At 40.7% G+C, this 21026-nt stretch overlaps 1 protein-coding gene across 8 annotated transcripts in view; it reads left to right on the top strand.

Moving 5' to 3' along the window:
- Window positions 1-21026, top strand: part of rap1gapb (RAP1 GTPase activating protein b) — a 411217-nt gene that overhangs the window by 290466 nt on the left and 99725 nt on the right. For 4 of the 8 annotated variants that reach the window (XM_062037572.1, XM_062037575.1, XM_062037574.1 and 1 more), the window contains exon 3: window positions 15737-15772. The exons of 2 other annotated variants lie outside the window; for them this stretch is intronic. In XM_062037572.1, coding sequence (XP_061893556.1) covers window positions 15737-15772 — 36 coding nt within the window. Of the gene's footprint in view, window positions 1-500; window positions 795-15736; window positions 15773-21026 lie in introns of those variants that run through there. 2 more of the 8 variants (XM_062037576.1, XM_062037577.1) reach the window with 2 other exon arrangements.

Raw genomic sequence — 21026 nt, 5'->3', positions numbered from 1 at the left:
GATTACAAAAGTGAAAATCATGGTAACTAGGATGAGGATCGTAACTTGCCGTACAACTATTTGACGGAAGTGTGTAGTGACAACGCTGTCGTGAACGATGACGCCAGCCTTTCAAAATGGCTTCGGGCAATGCATTGTGGGATACTATAGGAGCTTTTTCCTTTACGACGTCGAGAAAAACGAGCTTTGGAGCGCCTCGTCTTTCAACAGGAGGATATTTTGTGCTTCTAGTGACACGTGTTACTGTCAGAACATCTCTAAAAGGACACGTTGGCATAATCGGGCGCATTTAAGAGCGCTCTTTGTGCACAGAGAGGAAGACGAGTGTTCCCGTGTTGGTTGAACAAAAAGAGAAGCGTACACAATAGCGCTGTGTGTGTGTGTGTGTGTGTGTGTGTGTGTGTGTGTGTGTGTGTGTGTGTGTGTGTGTGTGTGTGTGTGTGTGTGTGTGTGTGTGTGTGTGTGTGTGTGTGTGTGTGTGTGTGTGTGTGTGTGTGTGTGTGTGTGTGTGGCATCTGAAACATGTTGTTCCTCCCTACCTTCTACTTCCTGCACAGCAAATGCGCGCATGTGCCGGACTGGCGTGTGGCGCGTAAAAAAGAGGAAGGAAGTGGAATTTTATCCTCACATTTCAACATCAAATAGCTCCTCGCACAACGACAACTCAACTCTCTTTGTTTCCTTTGCCGCCGAGCGTCTGGGCAGCAAACATGACGGAGCGCAGGTTCTCCTCGCACAGGCGGCTCCACGGCGCCCCCTGCAAGCCCCTGCTGAAGAGAAGGTGCCTGAGTGACGTGAGTACGTTTGGCTTGGCTACAAGTGGGAGCGCAGTGTTGCCGTAGCGATAGACTTGATGGGCTCGGGTTTCTGCTCCAAATGAGCTTCTTGCGTGACGCCCCCCCTCCTCGTCCCTCCGGTGACAGGCCGAGGACAAACCGTTCATGCGATTGACGCTTCGTGGCGACCCCTGACAGGGAAAAGCAACAACAAAAAGTACTTTGATATTTTTATCCCAAATGTCCTGAGGGTGACTTACATTCACTGCAAAGAAGACAGGGTAGGGTGTCAGTTAGAAGTGAAACTAACTTATTATGCATTAGTAATGTAACTACTAAGGCTGGGAGTCTTTGGGCACCACACGATTCGATTCTTGGGGGTAACGATTCGATTCAAAATGATTCTCGGTTCAAAATCGATACTTTTTTAATAACATTGGGTGCCAGTTCTATGATTACCTACATTCTTCCATAAACTGGATAAACAGCTCTGATAAATTTCTATATTACTTAAAAGAAAACTGGTTTTGTTGAATAAAATTCTACCCAAACATTTAATAAAGTCAAATACAAATAAGGCAACAAGAGAAGTATCCAACACTTCTCTTTTGTAAAGTAAATGTGTAAAGCAGATATAGATCATCTACATCAACAATATGACTTGTCTGAGTGGCTGGACACAACTGATTATTTTTTGTATTTTAATTGTTTTAAATTTAATAAATTATTCATATATATATATATATATGAATTTCTGAATTTCTCCCAGGGATCAATAAAGTACTTTCTATTCTATTCTATTATATTATATTCTATATATATATATATATATACACATATATATATATATATACATATATATATATATATATATATATATATATATATATATATATATATATATATATATATATATATATATATACATATATATATATATATATATATATATATACACATATATATATATATATATATATATATATATATATATATATATATATATATATATATATATATATATATATATATATATATATATATATATATATATATATATATATATATGTGTGTGTGTGTATATATATACATATATATATATTCTGAATAAATCTCGATTTTTACTTTTAACGATTCTAAATCGATTAAAAAATCTAACATTTATTTACAAAAATATATATATATTTTATAGAAATATTTTTTTTGTATCTATTTTTTTTGATCGATTAAGATTTATAGAAATATTTTTTTTGTATCTATTTATTTTTGAACGATTAAGAATCGTTACAAGTAAGACTCGAGATTCATTTGGACACCCCTATTAATAACATTTCAACTATAATAGTTAGACAGAAAATGTTTATCACAAATGTATAAACTATATAAGTTCAAAGAAAACTGTTTGAAAAAAAAATATATATATATATATATCCAAACATTTAATAAAGTCAAATACAAATAAGGCTGCAAGAGAAGTATCCAACACTTTGAGTATTACACAAAAAGAGTACAAAGGAATTATGTAATGAGGAAAAACTGAAAAGTTCATACAAATAACGAGTAACAAGAAAAATATTTGTCTTTTAAAAAATGTTTTTCTTCTCAAAACTGCATGCGTCATGGCCAGTTATGAATATTCAACAATAGGATTGTGAATCTTTGGGCACCACACTATTCAAATGGATTCGATTCCTGATGGTAACGATTCAGAATCGATTCAAAATCAATACTTTTTAATAACATTTGGTGCCAGTTCTATGATGAACTACATTCCTCCATAAAATAGATAAACAGCTCTGATCAATTCCTCTATTACTTAAAAGAAAACTGGTTTTGTTGAATACAATTCTCGCCAAATATTTAATAAAGTCAAATGCAAATAAGACCAAAAGAGAAGTATGCAACACTTCTCTTTTGTAAAGTAAATCTGTACCGCAGATATAGATCTTCTACATCAGGGGTGTCAAACTCATTCTCATTGAGGGCCACATCGCAGTAATGGCTGCTTTCAGAGGGACGCTTTTTTAAAATTAATTTACATTATGCATGCAGGTAAGAACCTGTGATTAATCATGATTAATCGAAATGAATATGCCTTTGATTATTAGATTTTTTTAATGTATAACTTTCTTTAAAATCATAAATAAAGGTGAGAAGCAGATATTTAACTATTTGTTTTTATCTCACAAAAACAGTTTTGCAATACAGTATATAATAATATAATTGGCATGATCAGATCATATTTAGGTTTAAAATATGCATTTTTTTTCTGTCAAAATTGAAAGAACGAATGCATTTAGTAAAAAAAATAAAAACAAGTATTTTATTGAAACCCATTTTTTCCAGAACTGTGTCCTACTTCCACAATATGATTTGTCTGAGTGGCTCGACAGGACAGATACAAAAAAAAATTAAGAAAAAAAATGTTTGGTCAATTAAGAAAAAATCAATTAAGAATCGTTACAATCATTAATTGGTGATTAATTCAAAAATCAATATTTTTGTGCGATAGTTCAGTATAAATGATGTACAGTGCATCTGGAAAGTATTCACTTTGTGTTACAGCCTTATTCCAAAATGGAAATATATCATTTTTGTCCTCAAAATTCTACACACCATACCCCATTATGACATAAAACATTTTTTTTTAGCTTTTTTGAATTTTTTATTTTTTATTTTTCAAGACATGTACATTAGTATTGACAGCCTTTGCTCAATACTTAGTTGATGCACCTCTGGCAGAAATTCCATTCTCAAGTCAAACTTGGCACACCTATTTGCCCATTCCTCTCAAGCTCCATCAGGTTGGATGGCATTTTTTAGATCTCTCCGGAGATGTTGAATGTGATTCAAGTCCGGGCTCTGGCTGGGCCACTCAAGGACATCTACAGAGTTGTCCTGAACACATTCCTTTGATATCTTGGCTCTGTGCTTAGGGGTCGTTGTCCTGCTGAAAGATGAACTGTCGCCCTTAGTCTGAGTTCAAGAGCGCTCTGGAGCAGGTTTTCATCCAGGATGTCTCTGTACATTCGTCTGTCCCTCTATCCTGACTAGTCTCCCAGTTCCTGCCGCTGAAAAGCACCCCCACATCATGATGCTGCCACCACCATGCTTCACTGTAAGGTATGGTATTGTCCTGGTGTTTCTTCCAAACATGATGCCTGGCATTCATGCCAAGACTTCAATCTTTGTCTCATCAGACCAGAGAATTTAGTTTCTCATGGTCTGAGAGTCTTTCAGGTGCATTTTGGCAAACATTTTCCGCAGGAATGGCTTCCGTCTGGTCACTCTACCATACAGGCCTGATTGGTGGATTGTCCTTCTGTAGATCTGACAGAGTGACCATGGTCTTGGTCACCTCCCTGACTAGGGTCCTTCTCCCCTGATGTCTCAGTTTAGATGAAGAGTCCTGTTGGTTCCAAACTTCTTCCATTTAAGGATTATTGCGACCACTGTGCTCATTGGGACCTTCAAGGCAGCAGATAGTTTTCTGTACCCTTCCCCAAATTTGTGGTCTCCGGACAATTCCTTGGACTTCATGCTTTGTTTGTGCTCTGCCATGCACTAGACAGGTGTGTGCCTTTCCAAATCCTGTCCAACCAACTGAATTTACCACAGGTGGACTCCAATGAAGCTGTAGGAACATCTCAAGGAGGATCAGTTGAGACAGGATTCACGGCAAAAACTCTGAATACTTACGTGATTTCCTACTTTTTGATTTTTATCAAACATTTCTGAAATAATTTCATCACGGGGTATTGTGTGTAGAATTTTAAGGACAAAAATGAATGTATTCCATTTCAGAATAAGGCTGTAACATAACAACATGTTGAAAAAGTGACCGAAAATAGAGCAAAGCCACTTCTAAGTCAGTATTTCCCGCTTCCATGGTGGCAAATAAATGTATGTTATCTATAAGTAGTATTATCACTGGAGGAAGAGGACTCGCTAAACATGCAACACACCGTAGGAGGATATGCTAACTGCTAAGCTGGATCTTTTATTTGTAAACAGGTGGGTGGTTCGATGCAAATATCGATAGCAGCAATACCAAGTGTTGGTCATTTACTATCTGTTTGTGGTCGATACTTCTGTGGTTAGATCGATATATTTTTGTAATATTTAAAGTGTAATACTAACCGCCGGGAGTTTATCATTAATACCGTTGATCGCTACATCACCAATTTGTACAAATGTGTACACGGCTGTACCTTTCTTAGCAGTCTGAATTCATGTTTTGTTACACCTGCATCGTTTAGTATCCAACAAGTCAATCTAACTTTAATAATGGTGCGGCGTGCATGAGAAAGTGGGAAGGAAACCGTCAAATTGTACCTCAGGGTCGTTTATTACAGAGTATATTTATTGCACGACCCGGCAGCAGCAAAAATAAAATAAATTAGCCGCACCGTTTTATAAGCCGCAGGGTTCAAAGCGTAGTAGCGGCTTATAGTCCGGAATTTATGGTGAGTAGAGGTTTTACAGTATTAAATAATTATACTGCAAAAAAGAGCTGACAAAATATAAGATGTAACAATGAGGCTTTAGGAAAATCCTAAAAACTAAAAAAAAGTATCTGATAAAAGACTCTGAATCAAGATTAGTAATTCTATAAATTAGCTGGACATTTAAAATATAAATAAGTATTTGGTAAGACTTTAGTATGGGCAACAAATTCTAAGTAACAAAGACTTACATATTCTAAGTAGCAAAGACTTAATTTAGAGTTATTTGGACACTAGGGGAACATATAAGGGTTGGGTTTAGGGTTACTAATAAGAAATAATTATTAGGTAATTGAGGGAAGACTTTTAGTTAATAGCTTACTTGTTGTATAATAAGGCCATGCAGAATAAGACATTAATAAGTACTTAATAGTGACTAATTAAGAGTCAATATGTTATTAATTTGCTTGTTAACAAGCAACTAATTAATGGTGGATATGTTCCCCATACTAAAGTGTTACCAAGTATTTTATTCTGAAAACAAGCATTATTCAACTTGCAATTCTTAAATGAAGCATCCTTGCGATGTTGCAGAATCTTTAAACAAGATTTTCTATTTAGGGAAAATCCAAATATCTTATTTGAATTGGGTTTTTTTTTTACAACAGACGAAATATAATTCTTCATGCTAAAATTAAGATTATGCTGTAAAGTCAGTGACTGAAAATAAGTAAATAGCTCTTAAAACTAGGGACATTTCTAGCAATAAAATGTTAAATCTTAGCAAGTGGGAAATCAAAATGCAGTTTACAATATATATGGCACTCCCTCTTTCCCCGTTGGTTAAAAAGACGGAAGTCGGTGCGAACGCCTATGTGCCGCCAGAAAACTAAAGGAAGAAGAAGAAGAACGTCTACGTGCAATTACTGCTAACATGGCAGAAGCTAAAAAATTAACCAAAGAAACGAAAAGTTTAGCCTGAGAAGACAAAAAAAGAAAAAGGGAGGCTACCCGGATAAAAGGACAGTCAGGGATTAACATTGTCCTGGCTTTCACTCGCTGGCGTGAGCTCAAAGACGATGTATTTCAGAGCGATGCTGCCTTGACTCTGTTCCTGCTAAACTAGGAAGTGACTTTCCATGCTCAAATCAAATTGAAAATGCTAACGTTAGCAATAAATAGCTAACGGTCTTTCTTTGCTTGGGACCTGCATCCGCCCCGATACATTCTTGGTCGTAGCGTCATGTTTGTAGAACAATCCAAGATCATTTCTTCAAGGCCTACTGAAAGCCACTACTACCGACCACACAGTCTGATAGTTTATATATCAATGATGAAATCTTAACATTGCAACACATGCCAATACGGCCGGGTTAACTTATAAAGTGCAATTTTAAATTTCCCGCGAAACTTCCGGTTGAAAACGTCTATGTATGATGACGTTTGCGCGTGACGTCGATGGTTGAAACGGAAGTATTCGGACACATTGTATCCAATACAAACAGCTCTGTTTTCATCGCAAAATTCCACAGTATTCTGGACATCTGTGTTGGTGAATCTTTTGCAATTTGTTTAATGAACAATGAAGACTGCAAAGAAGAAAGCTGTAGGTGGGATCGGTGTATTAGCGGCTGACTGCAACAACACAACCAGGAGGACTTTGACTTGGATAGCAGACGCGCTATCCAACGCTAGCCGCCGACCGCATCGATGATCGGGTGAAGTCCTTCGTCGCTCCGTCGATCGCTGGAACGCAGGTGAGCACGGGTGTTGATGAGCAGATGAGGGCTGGCGTAAGTGAAGCGCTAATGTTTTTATCATAGCTCTGACGAGGTCCCGTAGCTAAGTTAGCTTCAATGGCGTCGTTAGCAACAGCATTGCTAGGCTTCGACAGGTGGCACAGCATTAACCGTGTGGTTACAGGTCCAGTGTTTGGTTCGGTGTCTCCTGATAGTAGTATTGTTGATCTTCTGTCTATCCTTCCAGTCAGGGGTTTATTTCTTTTGTTTCTATCTGCATTTAAGCACGATGCTATCACGTTAGCTCCGTAGCTAAAGTGCTTCACCGATGTATTGTCGTGGAGATAAAAGTCACTGTGAATGTCCATTTCGCGTTCTCGACTCTCATTTTCAAGAGGATATAGTATCCGAGGTGGTTTAAAATACAAATCCGTGATCCACAATAAAAAAAAGGAGAAAGTGTGGAATCCAATGAGCCCTTTTACCTGAGTTACGGTCAGAGCGAAAAAAGATACGTCCTGCACTGCACTCTAGTCCTTCACTCTCACGTTCCTCATCCACAAATCTTTCATCCTGGCTCAAATTAATGGGGTAATCGTCGCTTTCTCGGTCCGAATTGCTCTCGCTGCTGGTGTAAACAATGGGGAAATATGAGAAGCCTTTCAACTTTTGACGTCACGCTACTTCCGGTACAGGCAAGGCTTTTTTTTATCAGCCACCAAAAGTTGCGAACTTTATCGTCGATGTTCTCTACTAAATCCTTTCAGCAAAAATATGGCAATATCGCGAAATGATCAAGTATGACACATAGAATAGATCTGCTATCCCCGTTTGAATAAAAAAAATTCATTTTAGTAGGCCTTTCATAGTGTCTGATATTTAACATCAGCATAGCCATTAGAGACAGAATATTTGCGACAATATTACATCATGTCAGTGTGAGGCTATATGCGCTGGGCATCATGGGAAATGTGGTCGTCTTCTGGCAAAACACTACCGCTTTGGTCCACTGGCGCCGCCAAAATCAACCAAAACTGAAAGTACCGTATTTTTTGGACTATGGGTCGCACCGGATTTAAAGGCGCACTGCCGATGAGCGCGTCTAGTCAGGGCATATTTAATACAAAAGGCGCACCAGATTATAAGGCGCATTAAAGGGGTCATATTATGATTTTTTTCTAAATGTAAAAGACTTCCTTGTGGTCTACATAACATGTAATGGTGGTTCTTTGCTCAAAATGTTGCATAGATGATGTTCTACAGATCATCTTCAAGTCGCTTTCTGACAGTCGCTTCAGGATGCGCCGTTTTGTAGGCGGTCTTATTTACGTGGCTCACCTTCAACAGCATCTTCTCCCCGTCATCTTTGTTGTAGCGGTGTAGCGTGCAAGGACGGGAGTGGGAGAAGTGTCAAAAGATGGAGCTAACTGTTTTAATGACATTCAGACTTTACTTCAATCAATAACGGAGCAGCATCTCCTCATCCGTGGCTCACTAGTGCAACAACAACGCTTGAAATGTGTCCCGTAAAAAATCTCTAATAACTAAAGTTCCTTGAGTGAATAATGTGAACTCACTACACCGGTATGTTTTAGTGCTTTAATGGCGAGTTTACTGACAGATATAAGTAAGAACTTTACAGTACTTTATATTAGAAATGGCAACAGTGGAAGATGAATGCCACATAAGAAGATAGAGAAAAAGAAGAAGCTTATGACTACCGGGTCGTCACGGACTACAAAGGCGGAAGCGCGCACATTTTCAGGACTTATGCAGATCCCAAATACACATCAGCAGGCACCAGAAGGTAAGAAAAGTTTGTTTTGCATAATATTGCGAAACAAAAAGCCAGGTAATATGTCTGCTAATAGGTGCCATTTTGCCACCTAGGGCTGCAACAACTAATCGATTGAATCGATTAAAAAAATATTTGGCGATTAATTTAGTAATCGATTCGTTGGATCTATGCTATGCGCATGCGCAAAGGCAATTTTTTTTTTTTTAATGTATTTTATTTTTTTATTTTTTTTATTTTTTTAAACTGCAACATGTACAAACAGCTGACAAATAATAATCAAAATAAGTATGGTGCCAGTATGCTGTTTTTTTTTCAATAAAATACTGGAAAGGATAGAAATGTAGTTTGTCTCTTTTATCCGATTATTAATCGATTAATGGAAGTAATAATCGCCAGATTAATCGATTTTCAACTTAATCGTTAGTTGCAGCACTACACACACCATAATAATACTCGTATGTGTCATGCGCTGACAATCCATCAAGCGGTGCGGCTTCATACCTTACCAAAGTTGTACTAAAAACATTTTGATAGATTTTTGAGCGCCGTGTATAATGTTTTATATTCTCAATGGAACATTTAAAGTGTTGATGTTGTTTACTGTAGTCTACACATATCTCTTATGTGTGACTGCCATCTACTGGTCACACTTATCATTACACTATGTACATCCATCCATCTTCTTCCGCTTATCCGAGGTTGGGTCGCGGGGGCAGCAGCCTAAGCAGGGAAGCCCAGACTTCCCTCTCCCCAGCCACTCCGTCCAGCTCTTCCCGGGGGATCCCGAGGCGTTCCCAGGCCAGCCGGGAGACATAGTCTTCCCAACGTGTCCTGGGTCTTCCCCGTGGCCTCCTACCGGTCGGACGTGCCCTAAACACCTCCCTCGGGAGGCGTTCGGGTGGCATCCTGACCAGATGCCCGAACCACCTCATCTGTCTCCTCTCCATGTGGAGGAGCAGCGGCTTTACTCTGAGCTCCCCCCGGATGACAGAGCTTCTCACCCTATCTCTAAGGGAGAGCCCCGCCACCCGGCGGAGGAAACTCATTTGGGCCGCTTGTACCCGTGATCTTGTCCTTTCGCTCATAACCCAAAGCTCATGACCATAGGTGAGGATGGGAACGTAGATCGACCGGTAAATTGAGAGCTTTGCCTTCCGGCTCAGCTCCTTCTTCACCACAACGGATCGATACAGCGTCCGCATTACTGAAGACGCCGCACCGATCCGCCTGTCGATCTCACGATCCACTCTTCCCTCACTCGTGAACAAGACTCCGAGGTACTTGAACTCCTCCACTTGAGGCAAGATTTCCTCCCCAACCCGGAATGGCACTCCACCCTTTTCCGGGCGAGAACCATGGACTCGGACTTGGAGGTGCTGATTCTCATCCCAGTCGCTTCACACTCTGCTGCGAACCGATCCAGTGAGAGCTGAAGATCCTGGCCAGATGAAGCCATCAGGACCACATCATCTGCAAATAGCAGAGACCTAATCCTGCAGCCACCAAACCAGATCCCCTCAACGCCTTGACTGCGCCTAGAAATTCTGTCCATAAAAGTTATGAACAGAATGGGTGACAAAGGGCAGCCTTGGCGGAGTCCAACCCTCACTGGAAACGTGTCCCACTTACTGCCGGCAATGCGGACCAAGCTCTGATTACACCATGTACCAAATAAAACTGCTTTGAGGTCAGTAAGCACAACCAGAATTGTTACGTACATTAGGCGCACCGGGTTATAAAGTGCACCGCCGAGTTTTGAGAAAATGAAAGGATTTGAAGTTAAAGTTAAAGTACCCATGATTTTCACACACACACTAGGTGTGGCGAAATTATTCTCTGCATTTGACCCATCACCCTTGATAAACCCCCTGGGAGGTGAGGGGAGCAGTGAGCAGCAGCGGGGGCCGCGCCCTGGAATCATTTTTGGTGATTCAACCCCCAATTCCAACCCTTGATGCTGAGTGCCAAGCAGGGAGGTAATGTGTCCCATTTTTATAGTCTTTGGTATGACTCGGCCGGGGTTTGAACTCATGTGCCTTCTAGTCGGAAAAATACGGTACTTAAGTGGGGCTTTAAGAATAATGCTAATGCCTTCCTGCAGGGGTTATTATCTCCTTCTGATATATTTAGGGTTGCATTCCTGAAGAGGGTCTAAAAACACTAGTAGCAGTACTCTACTCTTGGCTTAGTCATGTGTGTGCGTATGTGTGTGTGTGTGTGTGTGTGTGAGGGAGTGTGTGTGTGTGTGTGTGAGTGTGTGTGTGTGTTTGTTCTGGCAATGCTTACTTAATGGGGACATCGCTCTGTTTAGAGCATGGGTGTCAAACTCTGGCCCGCGGGCCAAAATTGGCCCGCCGTGTAACTTCACTTGACCCTTGAGGTGATATCAAATTAACACTAAAACTGGCCCGCCGATTATATATTGCAGCGGTGCCGCGGTAACACCGCATTCACCGCTAATTCTAATACTTGCCAACCCTCCCGGGAGTCTTCCAAACTTCAGCGCCCCTCCCGAAAATCGCCACGTCTGCTTTTCATCCAGTCCAACGAGTGCTGGCCCAGTCACATAATATGTGCGGCTTCTGCACGCACACACAAGAGAATGTAACGCATACTTCCTCAACAGCGATACAGGTTACACTGAGGGTAGCCGAATAAAAAACTTTAACACTGTTAGAAATATACACCACACTGTGAATCCACACCAAACAAGAATGACAAACACATTTCGGGAGAACATCCGCACCGTAACACAACAGAACAAATACCCAGAACCCTTTGCAGCACTAACTCTTCCGGGACGCTACAAGGTGTGTGTGTGTGTGTGGGGGGATGTTTGGTGGTAGCAGGGGTGTATTTTGTAGCGTCCCGGAAGAGTTAGTGCTGCAAAGGATTCTGGGTATTTGTTCTGTTGTGTTTATGTTGTGTTACGGTGCGGATGTTCTCCTGAAATGTGTTTGTCATTCTTGTTTGGTGTGGATTCACAGTGTGGCGTATATTTCTAACAGTGTTAAAGTTGTTTATCCGTCACCCTCAGTGTAACCTTTATCGCTGTTGATGAAGTATGCATTGCATTCACTCGTGTGTGCGTGCAGAAGCCGCACATATCTTGTGACTGGGTCTTAACGATGTTAGAATGGATGAAAAGCGGACGACGTTAAAGGCAGTGCATTTAAGGCACACCCCCAAGACTGTGGTCCGGGTGGACTACGAGATATAATGACTGATGAACACCTTGGTTGGATAATGAAGGTTGCCTCAGCTCAAAGCCTGAGCCCCGACATTAATGAACTAGCATCCAAGAAAAGATGGCAGGTATCTGGCTTGGGCACATCACATTAGATCAGTGTGTTGCAAACTGAGCAGTTTAAAGTCCTGAATGGTTGTTTTATTCATTGTTATTTTATTTTCAAATGTATTAGCCTGTGGAAAAAGTTATGTTGATATTTACCTCAGAAGGCTGCAAATAGAAAAGAGGCATTCAATTTTTATTTATATTGTATTTGATATGCCATTGATATTTTTTCATTATTATTATTATTATTATTTGAAACTGGATTTTGCATGTCACTATAAAGTTATATAAGCCTTGCTTGTTCAATATTCAATGCAAAACTTGTTTGGGTCCCTATTAAAAGGTTAATTTGTTGAACCTTGGCCCGCGGTTTTGTTCAGTTTATATTTTGGCCCACTCTGTATTTAAGTTTGACACCCCTGGTTTACACAGTCACCTTTAGAGGACCTCTGACGGTATGGGGACAAAAAAACAGGTCCCCTAAAGGGAAACCTTTTTAAATGATAGTCAGATCCATTCTGAAGATGCCTAAGTGATTCTTAAAGGCCTACTGAAATGAATTTTTTTTATTTAAACGGGAATAGCAGATCCATTCTATGTGTCATACTTGATCATTTCACGATATTGCCATATTTTTGCTGAAAGGATTTAGTATAGAACAACGACGATAAAGATCGCAACTTTTGGTATCTGATAAAAACAACCCTTGCCCCTACCGGAAGTAGCGTGACGTCACAAGACAAAGGATTCCTCACAATTCCGCTTTTTTTACAATGGAGCGAGAGACATTCGGACCGAGAAAGCGACGATTACCCCATTAATTTGAGCGAAGATGAAAGATTTGTGGATGAAGAACTTTAGAGTGAAGGACTACGGTGTAGTGCGGGATGTATCTTTTTTCGCTCTGACCGTAACTTAGGTACAAGCTGGCTCATTGGATTCCACACTCTCTCCTTTTTCTATTGTGGATCACGGATTTGTATTTTAAACCACCTCAGATACTATATCCTCTTGAAAATGAGAGTCGAGAACGCGAAATGGACATTCACAGTGACTGAACATGTAAATACACGGTTAATAATTTTCAGCTTTGCGAAGCTAAAAAAATAGAAGCTAACGTGATAGCAGGCTCAAATGCAGATAGAAACAAAATTAAAAAAAACCCTGACTGGAAGGATAGACAGAAGATCAACAATACTATTAAACCATGAACATGTAAATACACGGTTAATTATTTTCAGCTTGGCGAAGCTAAAAAAATAGAAGCTAACTTAGCTACGGAGCTAACGTGCTAGCATAAGTCTCAAATGCAGATAGAAACTACATTTTAAAAAACCCTGACTGGAAGGATAGACAGAAGATCAACAATACTATTAACCATGAACATGTAAATACACGGTTAATAATTTTCAGCTTGGCGAAGCTAAAAAAAATAGAAGCTAACTTAGATGCGGCGGCGGGTGTTGTACGCTTTTGACGACACCCCGGCCGCCATCAGAGTCGGCAAGAAACATATATTTCCCCAAAGTTACGTACGTGACATGCACATATCGACACGCACGTATGGGCAAGCGATCAAATGTTTGGAAGCCAAAGCTGTACTCACCGTAGTGCGTCTTCTATCCTGCTCAAAACACGACACAACCTCCTGGTGTTGGTGTTGCTACAGCCAGCCGCTAATACACCGATCGCACCTACAACTTTCTTATTTGCAGTCTCCATTGTCCATTAAACAAATTGCAAAAGATTCACCAACACAGATGTCCAGAATACTGTGGAATTTTGTCGAAGAAAACAGAGGTATTTGAATTGGTCCAAACACTTCCCTTGACCTTGTGACGTCACGTGCAAACGTCATCATACCGCGACGTTTTCAAGCGGAAGTTTCCCGGGAAATTTCAAATTGCACTTTATAAGATAACCCGGCCGTATTGGCATGTGTTGCAATGTTAAGATTTCATCATTGATATATAAACTATCAGACTGCGTGGTCGGTAGTAGTGGCTTTCAGAAGGCCTTTAAGCTTTGGCCCATAAAACATGTAGGGTTAGGGTTAGGGTTAATCCTAACCCTAACACATACAAATTTGTGTGAATTATGCAAAATGATTTAAATGTGGTCCCAATGAACCATATTAAGTATTTTCCCCCAGGGTCCCCAGTAAGAATGATCAGCACATTACTTCATCAATCCAGAGATTTAAAGACGTGTATGAGCTAACTGGGCAGTGGCCATTTTACACCATTTTTTTTTATGCCTCCACAACCTGTAGAAAGGCTGGTCCCCACAAGTCATGATCAAACACGTGGTCCCCATTCCAAATGATAACCAGTATGTGTGTGTGTGTGTGCGTGCGTGCGTGCGTGTGTGTGTGTGTGTGTGTGTGTGTGTGTGTGTGTGTGTGTGTGTGTGTGTGTGTGTGTGTGTGTGTGTGTGTGTGTGTGTGTTCTAGCAATGCTTACTTAATGGGGACATCGCTCTGTTTACACAGTCCCCTTTAGAGGACCTCTGACGGTATGGGGACAAAAAAACAGGTTCCCTAAAGGGAAACCTTTTTAAATGATAGTCAGATCCATTCTGAAGATGCCTAAGTGATTTTTAAGCTTTGGCCCATAAAACATGTTTACTGGTTAGTTTGAGTGTGAGACATTTGCACAGCAGCCCCCTCATCGGGCTGTAGCTGGTACTGCACTCGCTGCTCTGCTCACACTTCTTCCGTGTATAGTTAATCACTTCCACCTGGTGAAACTTCGTATAAGAGGACAGCTGTAGTGCTGTATTCTGAGGATCATGTCATATTTACTTTGAACTTTGTTTTTTTTAAATGGTCCTCAGTAGTCACGTACAAATTTGTGTGTATGTGGTCCCCATGAACCATATCAAGTCTTTTCCCCCAGGGTCCCCAGTAAGAATGATCAGCACATTACTTCATCAATCCAGAGATTTAAAGACGTGTATGAGCTAACTGGGCATTTTACACCATTTTTTTGTATGCCTCCACAACCTGTAGAAAGGATGGTCCCCACAAGTCATGATCAAACACGTGGTCCCCATTCCAAATGATAACCAGTATGTGTGTGTGTGTGTGTGTGTGTGTGTGTGTGTGTGTGTGTGTGTGTGTGTGTGTGTGTGTGTGTGTGTGTGTGTGTGTGTGTGTGTGTGTGTGTGCGTGTGTGTGTGTGTGTGTCTGGCAGGCTCAGCGCAGGCCCTCAGTAAATGTAAGATGTCATGTGGAAACATCATCTTGACATTTCAGTCCACTTGTGTTACATGGTGAACAAATAGGGTTGATTACACAACAAGCATAAGGCCAGATGTGCTCGCCTCCTCCTCCATCGCCTCAGGTTCTGGCTGCTTTTGCACCACAGAAGTATTTATCTCGCCCTCCTGACAACGTCCTGGGTCTAATTGTAACCCCCACAAAAAAAAGCCCTATTGTTTAGCAGGGAGGACAAATTGCTGCAACGTGGTGGACTTGAGGTGCTTTGACCTCACCTGTGAGGTTAAACTGGCATGTTTCGCACTCCCGCCCCCCGGCTAATTGCGCTCCTAGCAACACAGCCCGTGGAGAGTGGAGGGTTCCTCTCCCAGGAGAGCGACTTGTTTGCTAAAGTGTGCTTGATGTATCAGGGAAATGGTATCAAGTGTGCACGTGTGTCACCTGTCTCCCCTCCCCCCACCAGAGCTCGGACCTGCTGGCCATGATCGAGAGAATGCAGGTACTGTAAGCGCTTCACTACGGCTTCACTCACAAACGCTCCTTCCTCGCAATTTCACGCCTAAAACGCAATTTACTTCTCCTTCGACACGCTCGCCTGCCTGTCCTGATGTTATTCAAACTGCAGCTTATGTGACTTGTTGCACACATTTGAACCTCGCTGCTGCCTTTTGGCCTTTGTGCTTCTTGCTTTTTTACCGATCACAATCTCCCCGTGCGGAATGTCGATGCACGGGCAACAGAAAGGTATTGTTCTTTCACTTCTTGTTCCATCAAACACTTGAAACATGATTGGATGACCTTTGCTTGACGGGGAAATTCGGATCAAGTAGTGTTGTTGTACCTGCATTTAAAACAACAACAACAGTGAAGTTGTCACGTTGTGTAAATGGTAAATAAAAAGAGAATACAATGATTTGCAAATCCTTTTCAACTTATATTCAATTGAATAGACTGCAAATACAAAATACTTAAAGTTCGAACTGAGAATCCTTGTTATTTTTTGCAAATATTAGCTCATTTGAATTGATTTTAAATTGGTTTTTCCCTTTAAAATCGTTTTTAATCATATTTATTTTTTATATTGTTTTTGTATTGGTTTTCTATTCATTTATTCTTTGTTTTTATTCAGTCATTGGTGTAGCATAATATTGTTTTTAATATTGTTTTTAACATGGCTGTGCAGCACTTTGGAAACATTCTTGTTGTGTAAATGTGCTATATAAATTGGATTGGATTTGGAATTTGATGCCTGCAACATGTTTCAAAAAAGCTGGCACAAGTGGCAAAAAAGACTAAGAAAGTTGAGAAATGCTCATCAAACACTTATTTGGAACATCCCACAGGTGAACAGGCAAATTGGGAACAGGTGGGTGCCATGATTGGGTATAAAAGTAGATTCCATGAAATGCTCAGTCATTCACACACAAGGACGGGGCGAGGGTCACCACTTTGTCAACAAATGCAAGAGCAAATTGTCCAACAGTTTAAGAACAACATTTCTCAACCAGCTGTTGCAAGGAATTTAGGGATTTCACCATCTACGGTCTGTAATATCATCAAAAGGTTAAGAGAATCTGGAGAAATCACTGCACGTAAGCGGCAAGCCCGCGACTTTCGATCCCTCAGGCAGTACTGCATCAAAAAGCGACATCAGTGTGTAAAGGATATCACCGCATGGGCTCAGGAACACTTCAGAAATCCACTGTCAGTAACTACAGTTGGTCACTACATCTGTAAGTGCAAGTTAAAACTCTACTATGCAAAGCCAAAGCCATTTATCAACAACACCCAGAAACGCTGCCGGCTTCTCTGAGCCCGAGCTCATCTAAGATGGACTGATACAAAGTGGAAAAGTGTTCTGTGGTCTGACGAGTCCACATTTCACATTGTTTTTGGAAACTGTGGACGTTGTGTACTCCGGACCAAAGAGGAAAAGAACCATCCGGATTGTTCTAGGCCAGGGGTCGGCAACTCGCGGCTCCGGAGCCGCATGCGGCTCTTTGACCACTCTGATGCGGCTCAGCTGCATACTTGCCGACCCCCCCGATTTTCCCAGGAGACTTATGGATCTCAGTGCCTCTCCTAGAAAACTCCCAGGGCAAATATAATCCTATTTTCACTCTAATTACTAAATTAAGGGCGTGCCCTAATTGCACTGCAGTAATTGTCCTCTATAGCATTTACAAACAGCGTACCAGCCCGGCCACATGTTGTATGTAGTTTTTACTTGCACACGTAGGAGACAGCAAGGCATACTTAGTCATCAACCACACAGCTTACACTGACGGTAGCCGTATAAAACAACTTTAACACTGTTACGTTACAAATATGCGCCACACTGTGAACCCACACCAAAAAAGAATGAAAAACACATTTCTGGAGAACATCCGCACCGTAACACAACATAAACACAACACAACCAATACCCAGAATCCCATGCAGCCCTAACTCTTCCGGTCGAAATGATACACCCCCGCTACCACCAACCCCCCCCCCCCCCCCCTCCCTCCCTGCGTCGGTTGAGCGGAAGAGTTAGGGCTGCATGGGATTCTGGGTATTTGTTGTGTTGTGTTTATGTTGTGTTACAGTGCAGATGTTCTCCAGAAATGTGTTTGTCATTCTTTTTTGGTGTGGGTTCAAAGTGTGGCGCATATTTGTAACGTAACAGTGTTAAAGTTGTTTTATACGGCTACCGTCAGTGTAAGCTGTGTGGCTGTTGACCAAGTACGCCTTGCTGTCACTTACGTGAGCAAGCTGAAGCTGCATTCTACATGTGGTCGAGCAGGTACACTGTTTTGGCAGGCTGTAGAGGGCGCCAAAAGCAGTGCCATCACGCCCTGATATTCGGGAGTCTCCCGGAAATAATGAGAGGGTTGGCAAGTATGACGCTATCAAGCGCCATTCATTCAAAACTCACGGGCCGCACTAACATCAAATTTCCATACTAAGGTGCGTGCCGATGCGTGTGTCTGAGACCCCTGGTTAACATAGCACAAAGCAATTTAAGCTTTGTATGCGGTGTTTTTCATTTAAAAAAAAATTTTGTGGCTCCCATTATTTTCTTTAATTTGTGAAACTTGCCAAAATGGCTCTTTGAGTGGTAAAGGTTGCCGACCCCTGTTCTAGGCGCAAAGTTCAAAAGCCAGCAACAGTGGTAAAAATGCCCCTGTGCCAACTTTTTGCAATGTGTTGCTGCCATTAAATTCTAAGTTAATGATTATTTGCAAAAAAAAAAAGAAGTTTCTCAGTGTGAACATGAAATATCTTGTCTTTGCAGTCTATTCAATTGAATATAAGTTAAAAAGGATTTGCAAATCATTGTATTCTCTTTTTATTTACCATTTACACAACGTGACAACTTCACTAATTCTGGGTTGTGTAAATCAGAATATGAATTTTGGGTGGGCTAAAGAACATCCAGTTTAAAGTAGTGATGTAACGATTACCGACATTATCGTAAACAACGGACAGTTAGTATTACCTTTTTAAATATGGATGATCGTAAAACCAGGGTTGATTACCGCATTTTGAAAAACTGACGTACTGGGATGTTACTGACGTCCGGTCTGGCCAAAAAATTCGCATGGTGGTCAAGCTATCTCTGTTCTCAATGGCTACAAGGCGCCATTTAGCCTTTCTCGAAGAAAAAATTCCCTATGCTTGTGTTGTTTTCGGCTGTACGAATCGTTCAAATCACGAAAAGGATAAACGTTTCTTCAGAGTTCTTCGAGAGGTCATCAAATAGGGCAAAAGATGGCCAGATTTTACGAAACGACGACGAGAAAAGCAGCTCACACTCCAGTCCAAGGGAGCAGAGTGGAAGAGCGCAGGAGTTTGTAGTGATCACTTTGTTAAAGGTTTGTTTGATATACTTTTAACGTTTATTATTTCACATTGAATTATTATCTCGATAATATTTGTATTTCTTAAACACATGTTTGCTACGAGTGTTTCGAAAAGCACCAACTCGGCGAGTCTCCATCCATCCATTTTCAACCGCTTATTCCCTTCGGGGTCGCGGGGGGCGCTGGAGCCTATCTCAGCTACAATCGGGCGGAAGGCGGGGTACACCCTGGACAAGTCGCCACCTCATCGCAAGGCCAACACCGATAGACAGACAACATTTAAATAAAATAATTAAAACAATGTTGACATCTATAGTTATATTTTGATAAACAATCATAAATTAATCTTTCAACTTATACACAACGTTGTCATCTATAGTTCTATTTTGATAAACAAACATAAATGAATCTTTCAGCACATACACAATGTTGACAATTATAGTTACATTTTGATAAACAATCATAAATGAATATTTCAGCACATACACAATGTTGACATCTATAGTTACATTTTAATAAAAACACTACTCATAAACGGTGCGTGCAACAACAATAACAACAACAACAAACATGGCAGTAGACGTGAAGTTAAATCATGAAATACAACACTACCCGAGCAAAAACGATACATATTTATCTGGGAGAGTGTTGATACCAACGTCCTTGACCCAGACTCACACAAAGAAGTTGTAGACCTCCATGCTTTTACAAGTTGCATCTGTTTTGTCGTGTAGAAAGATGTCTGGAGTACAATAGTTCATATGTCTGGGAACACCACCGACAAATAATCCTTGATATCACTCCACAAATCTTTTTATGATAAAGTATAAAGATATATTCAATTGCATAGTTGGATTTTTTTTGCTGGTATCTGCTTTTTGCAGGAAGATTTAAGACTATTGTCCTCAGATAGTTCACACACTGCTTGCTGTACAACAGCCATCTTGGCTTGGTTGACCACCACTGCTTTTCACTTCCCAGAAGAAGTCATGTGACGGAATACAAGCAATACGGTATAACAAGCAACCTCAAGGATATGGATAGATATCAGATAATATGTGTGCAGTACTAGACAATGCTGAGTCAACAGATCGGTTTAAAGTGATAACGGGCGTCAAGCAAGGATGTATTATGTCTGGATTTTTGTTCCCTCTGATCATTGACTTGGTGATGCCAGGGACTACCAGAACCAACAACACTGGAATCAGGTAGAAAATGATGTCAAAACTGGAAGATCTGGATTTTGCCGACGATATCGTCCTGTTGTCCTCAACACATTCACAGATGCAGAATATAACAAATACAATGTCAAGGCTAGCCAAAAGAGTTGGACTAAAGGTCAATGGAAAAAGACTAAGATCTTGAGATTGAACAACAGACAGAATGACGCTGTTAAATTAGTCAGAAATGACGTTGAGTATGTAGATGAATTCACTTATCTCTTGGCAGATGTGAGCAAGAAGTGACTAGCAGATTGAACAAAGCAAGGACAGTGTTCACACAACTAAACACAAGTTGGAACTCAAATCAGATTAGTAAGAAAACTGTGCAAATCTACTGTCAGACCTGTTTTACTGGATGGATGTGAGAAACGTCTTCAAAGAATAATGGCCAAATAACATTTTTAATTGATGAACTCAATAAACTGACCCAAATGAAGAAAATAAGCCAGGAAGTCAAAAAGTGGATTGGTTGCGTACTGAGAAAGCCAAAGAATCACCGTTGCATGGTCGCCTTGACATGGCATCCAGATGGCAGAAGAAGTGTGAGCAACTTGGAGGACTATGGAGAAAGAAAGAAAAGGTTGTAAGAACTGGAATGAAGTCAGAAGGCATGCTACCAACAGGACACCATGGAAGATGAGCGTGGAAAGGTTAGGTCAGGTCTAAAGATAAAAATGATAATAAT

Source organism: Entelurus aequoreus, linkage group LG26, assembly GCF_033978785.1.
Source record: "Entelurus aequoreus isolate RoL-2023_Sb linkage group LG26, RoL_Eaeq_v1.1, whole genome shotgun sequence".
Taxonomy (NCBI): Eukaryota; Metazoa; Chordata; class Actinopteri; order Syngnathiformes; family Syngnathidae; genus Entelurus; species Entelurus aequoreus.
The sequence above is the reverse complement of the archived record's forward strand: the minus strand, read 5'-3'. Positions and strand labels throughout refer to the sequence as shown.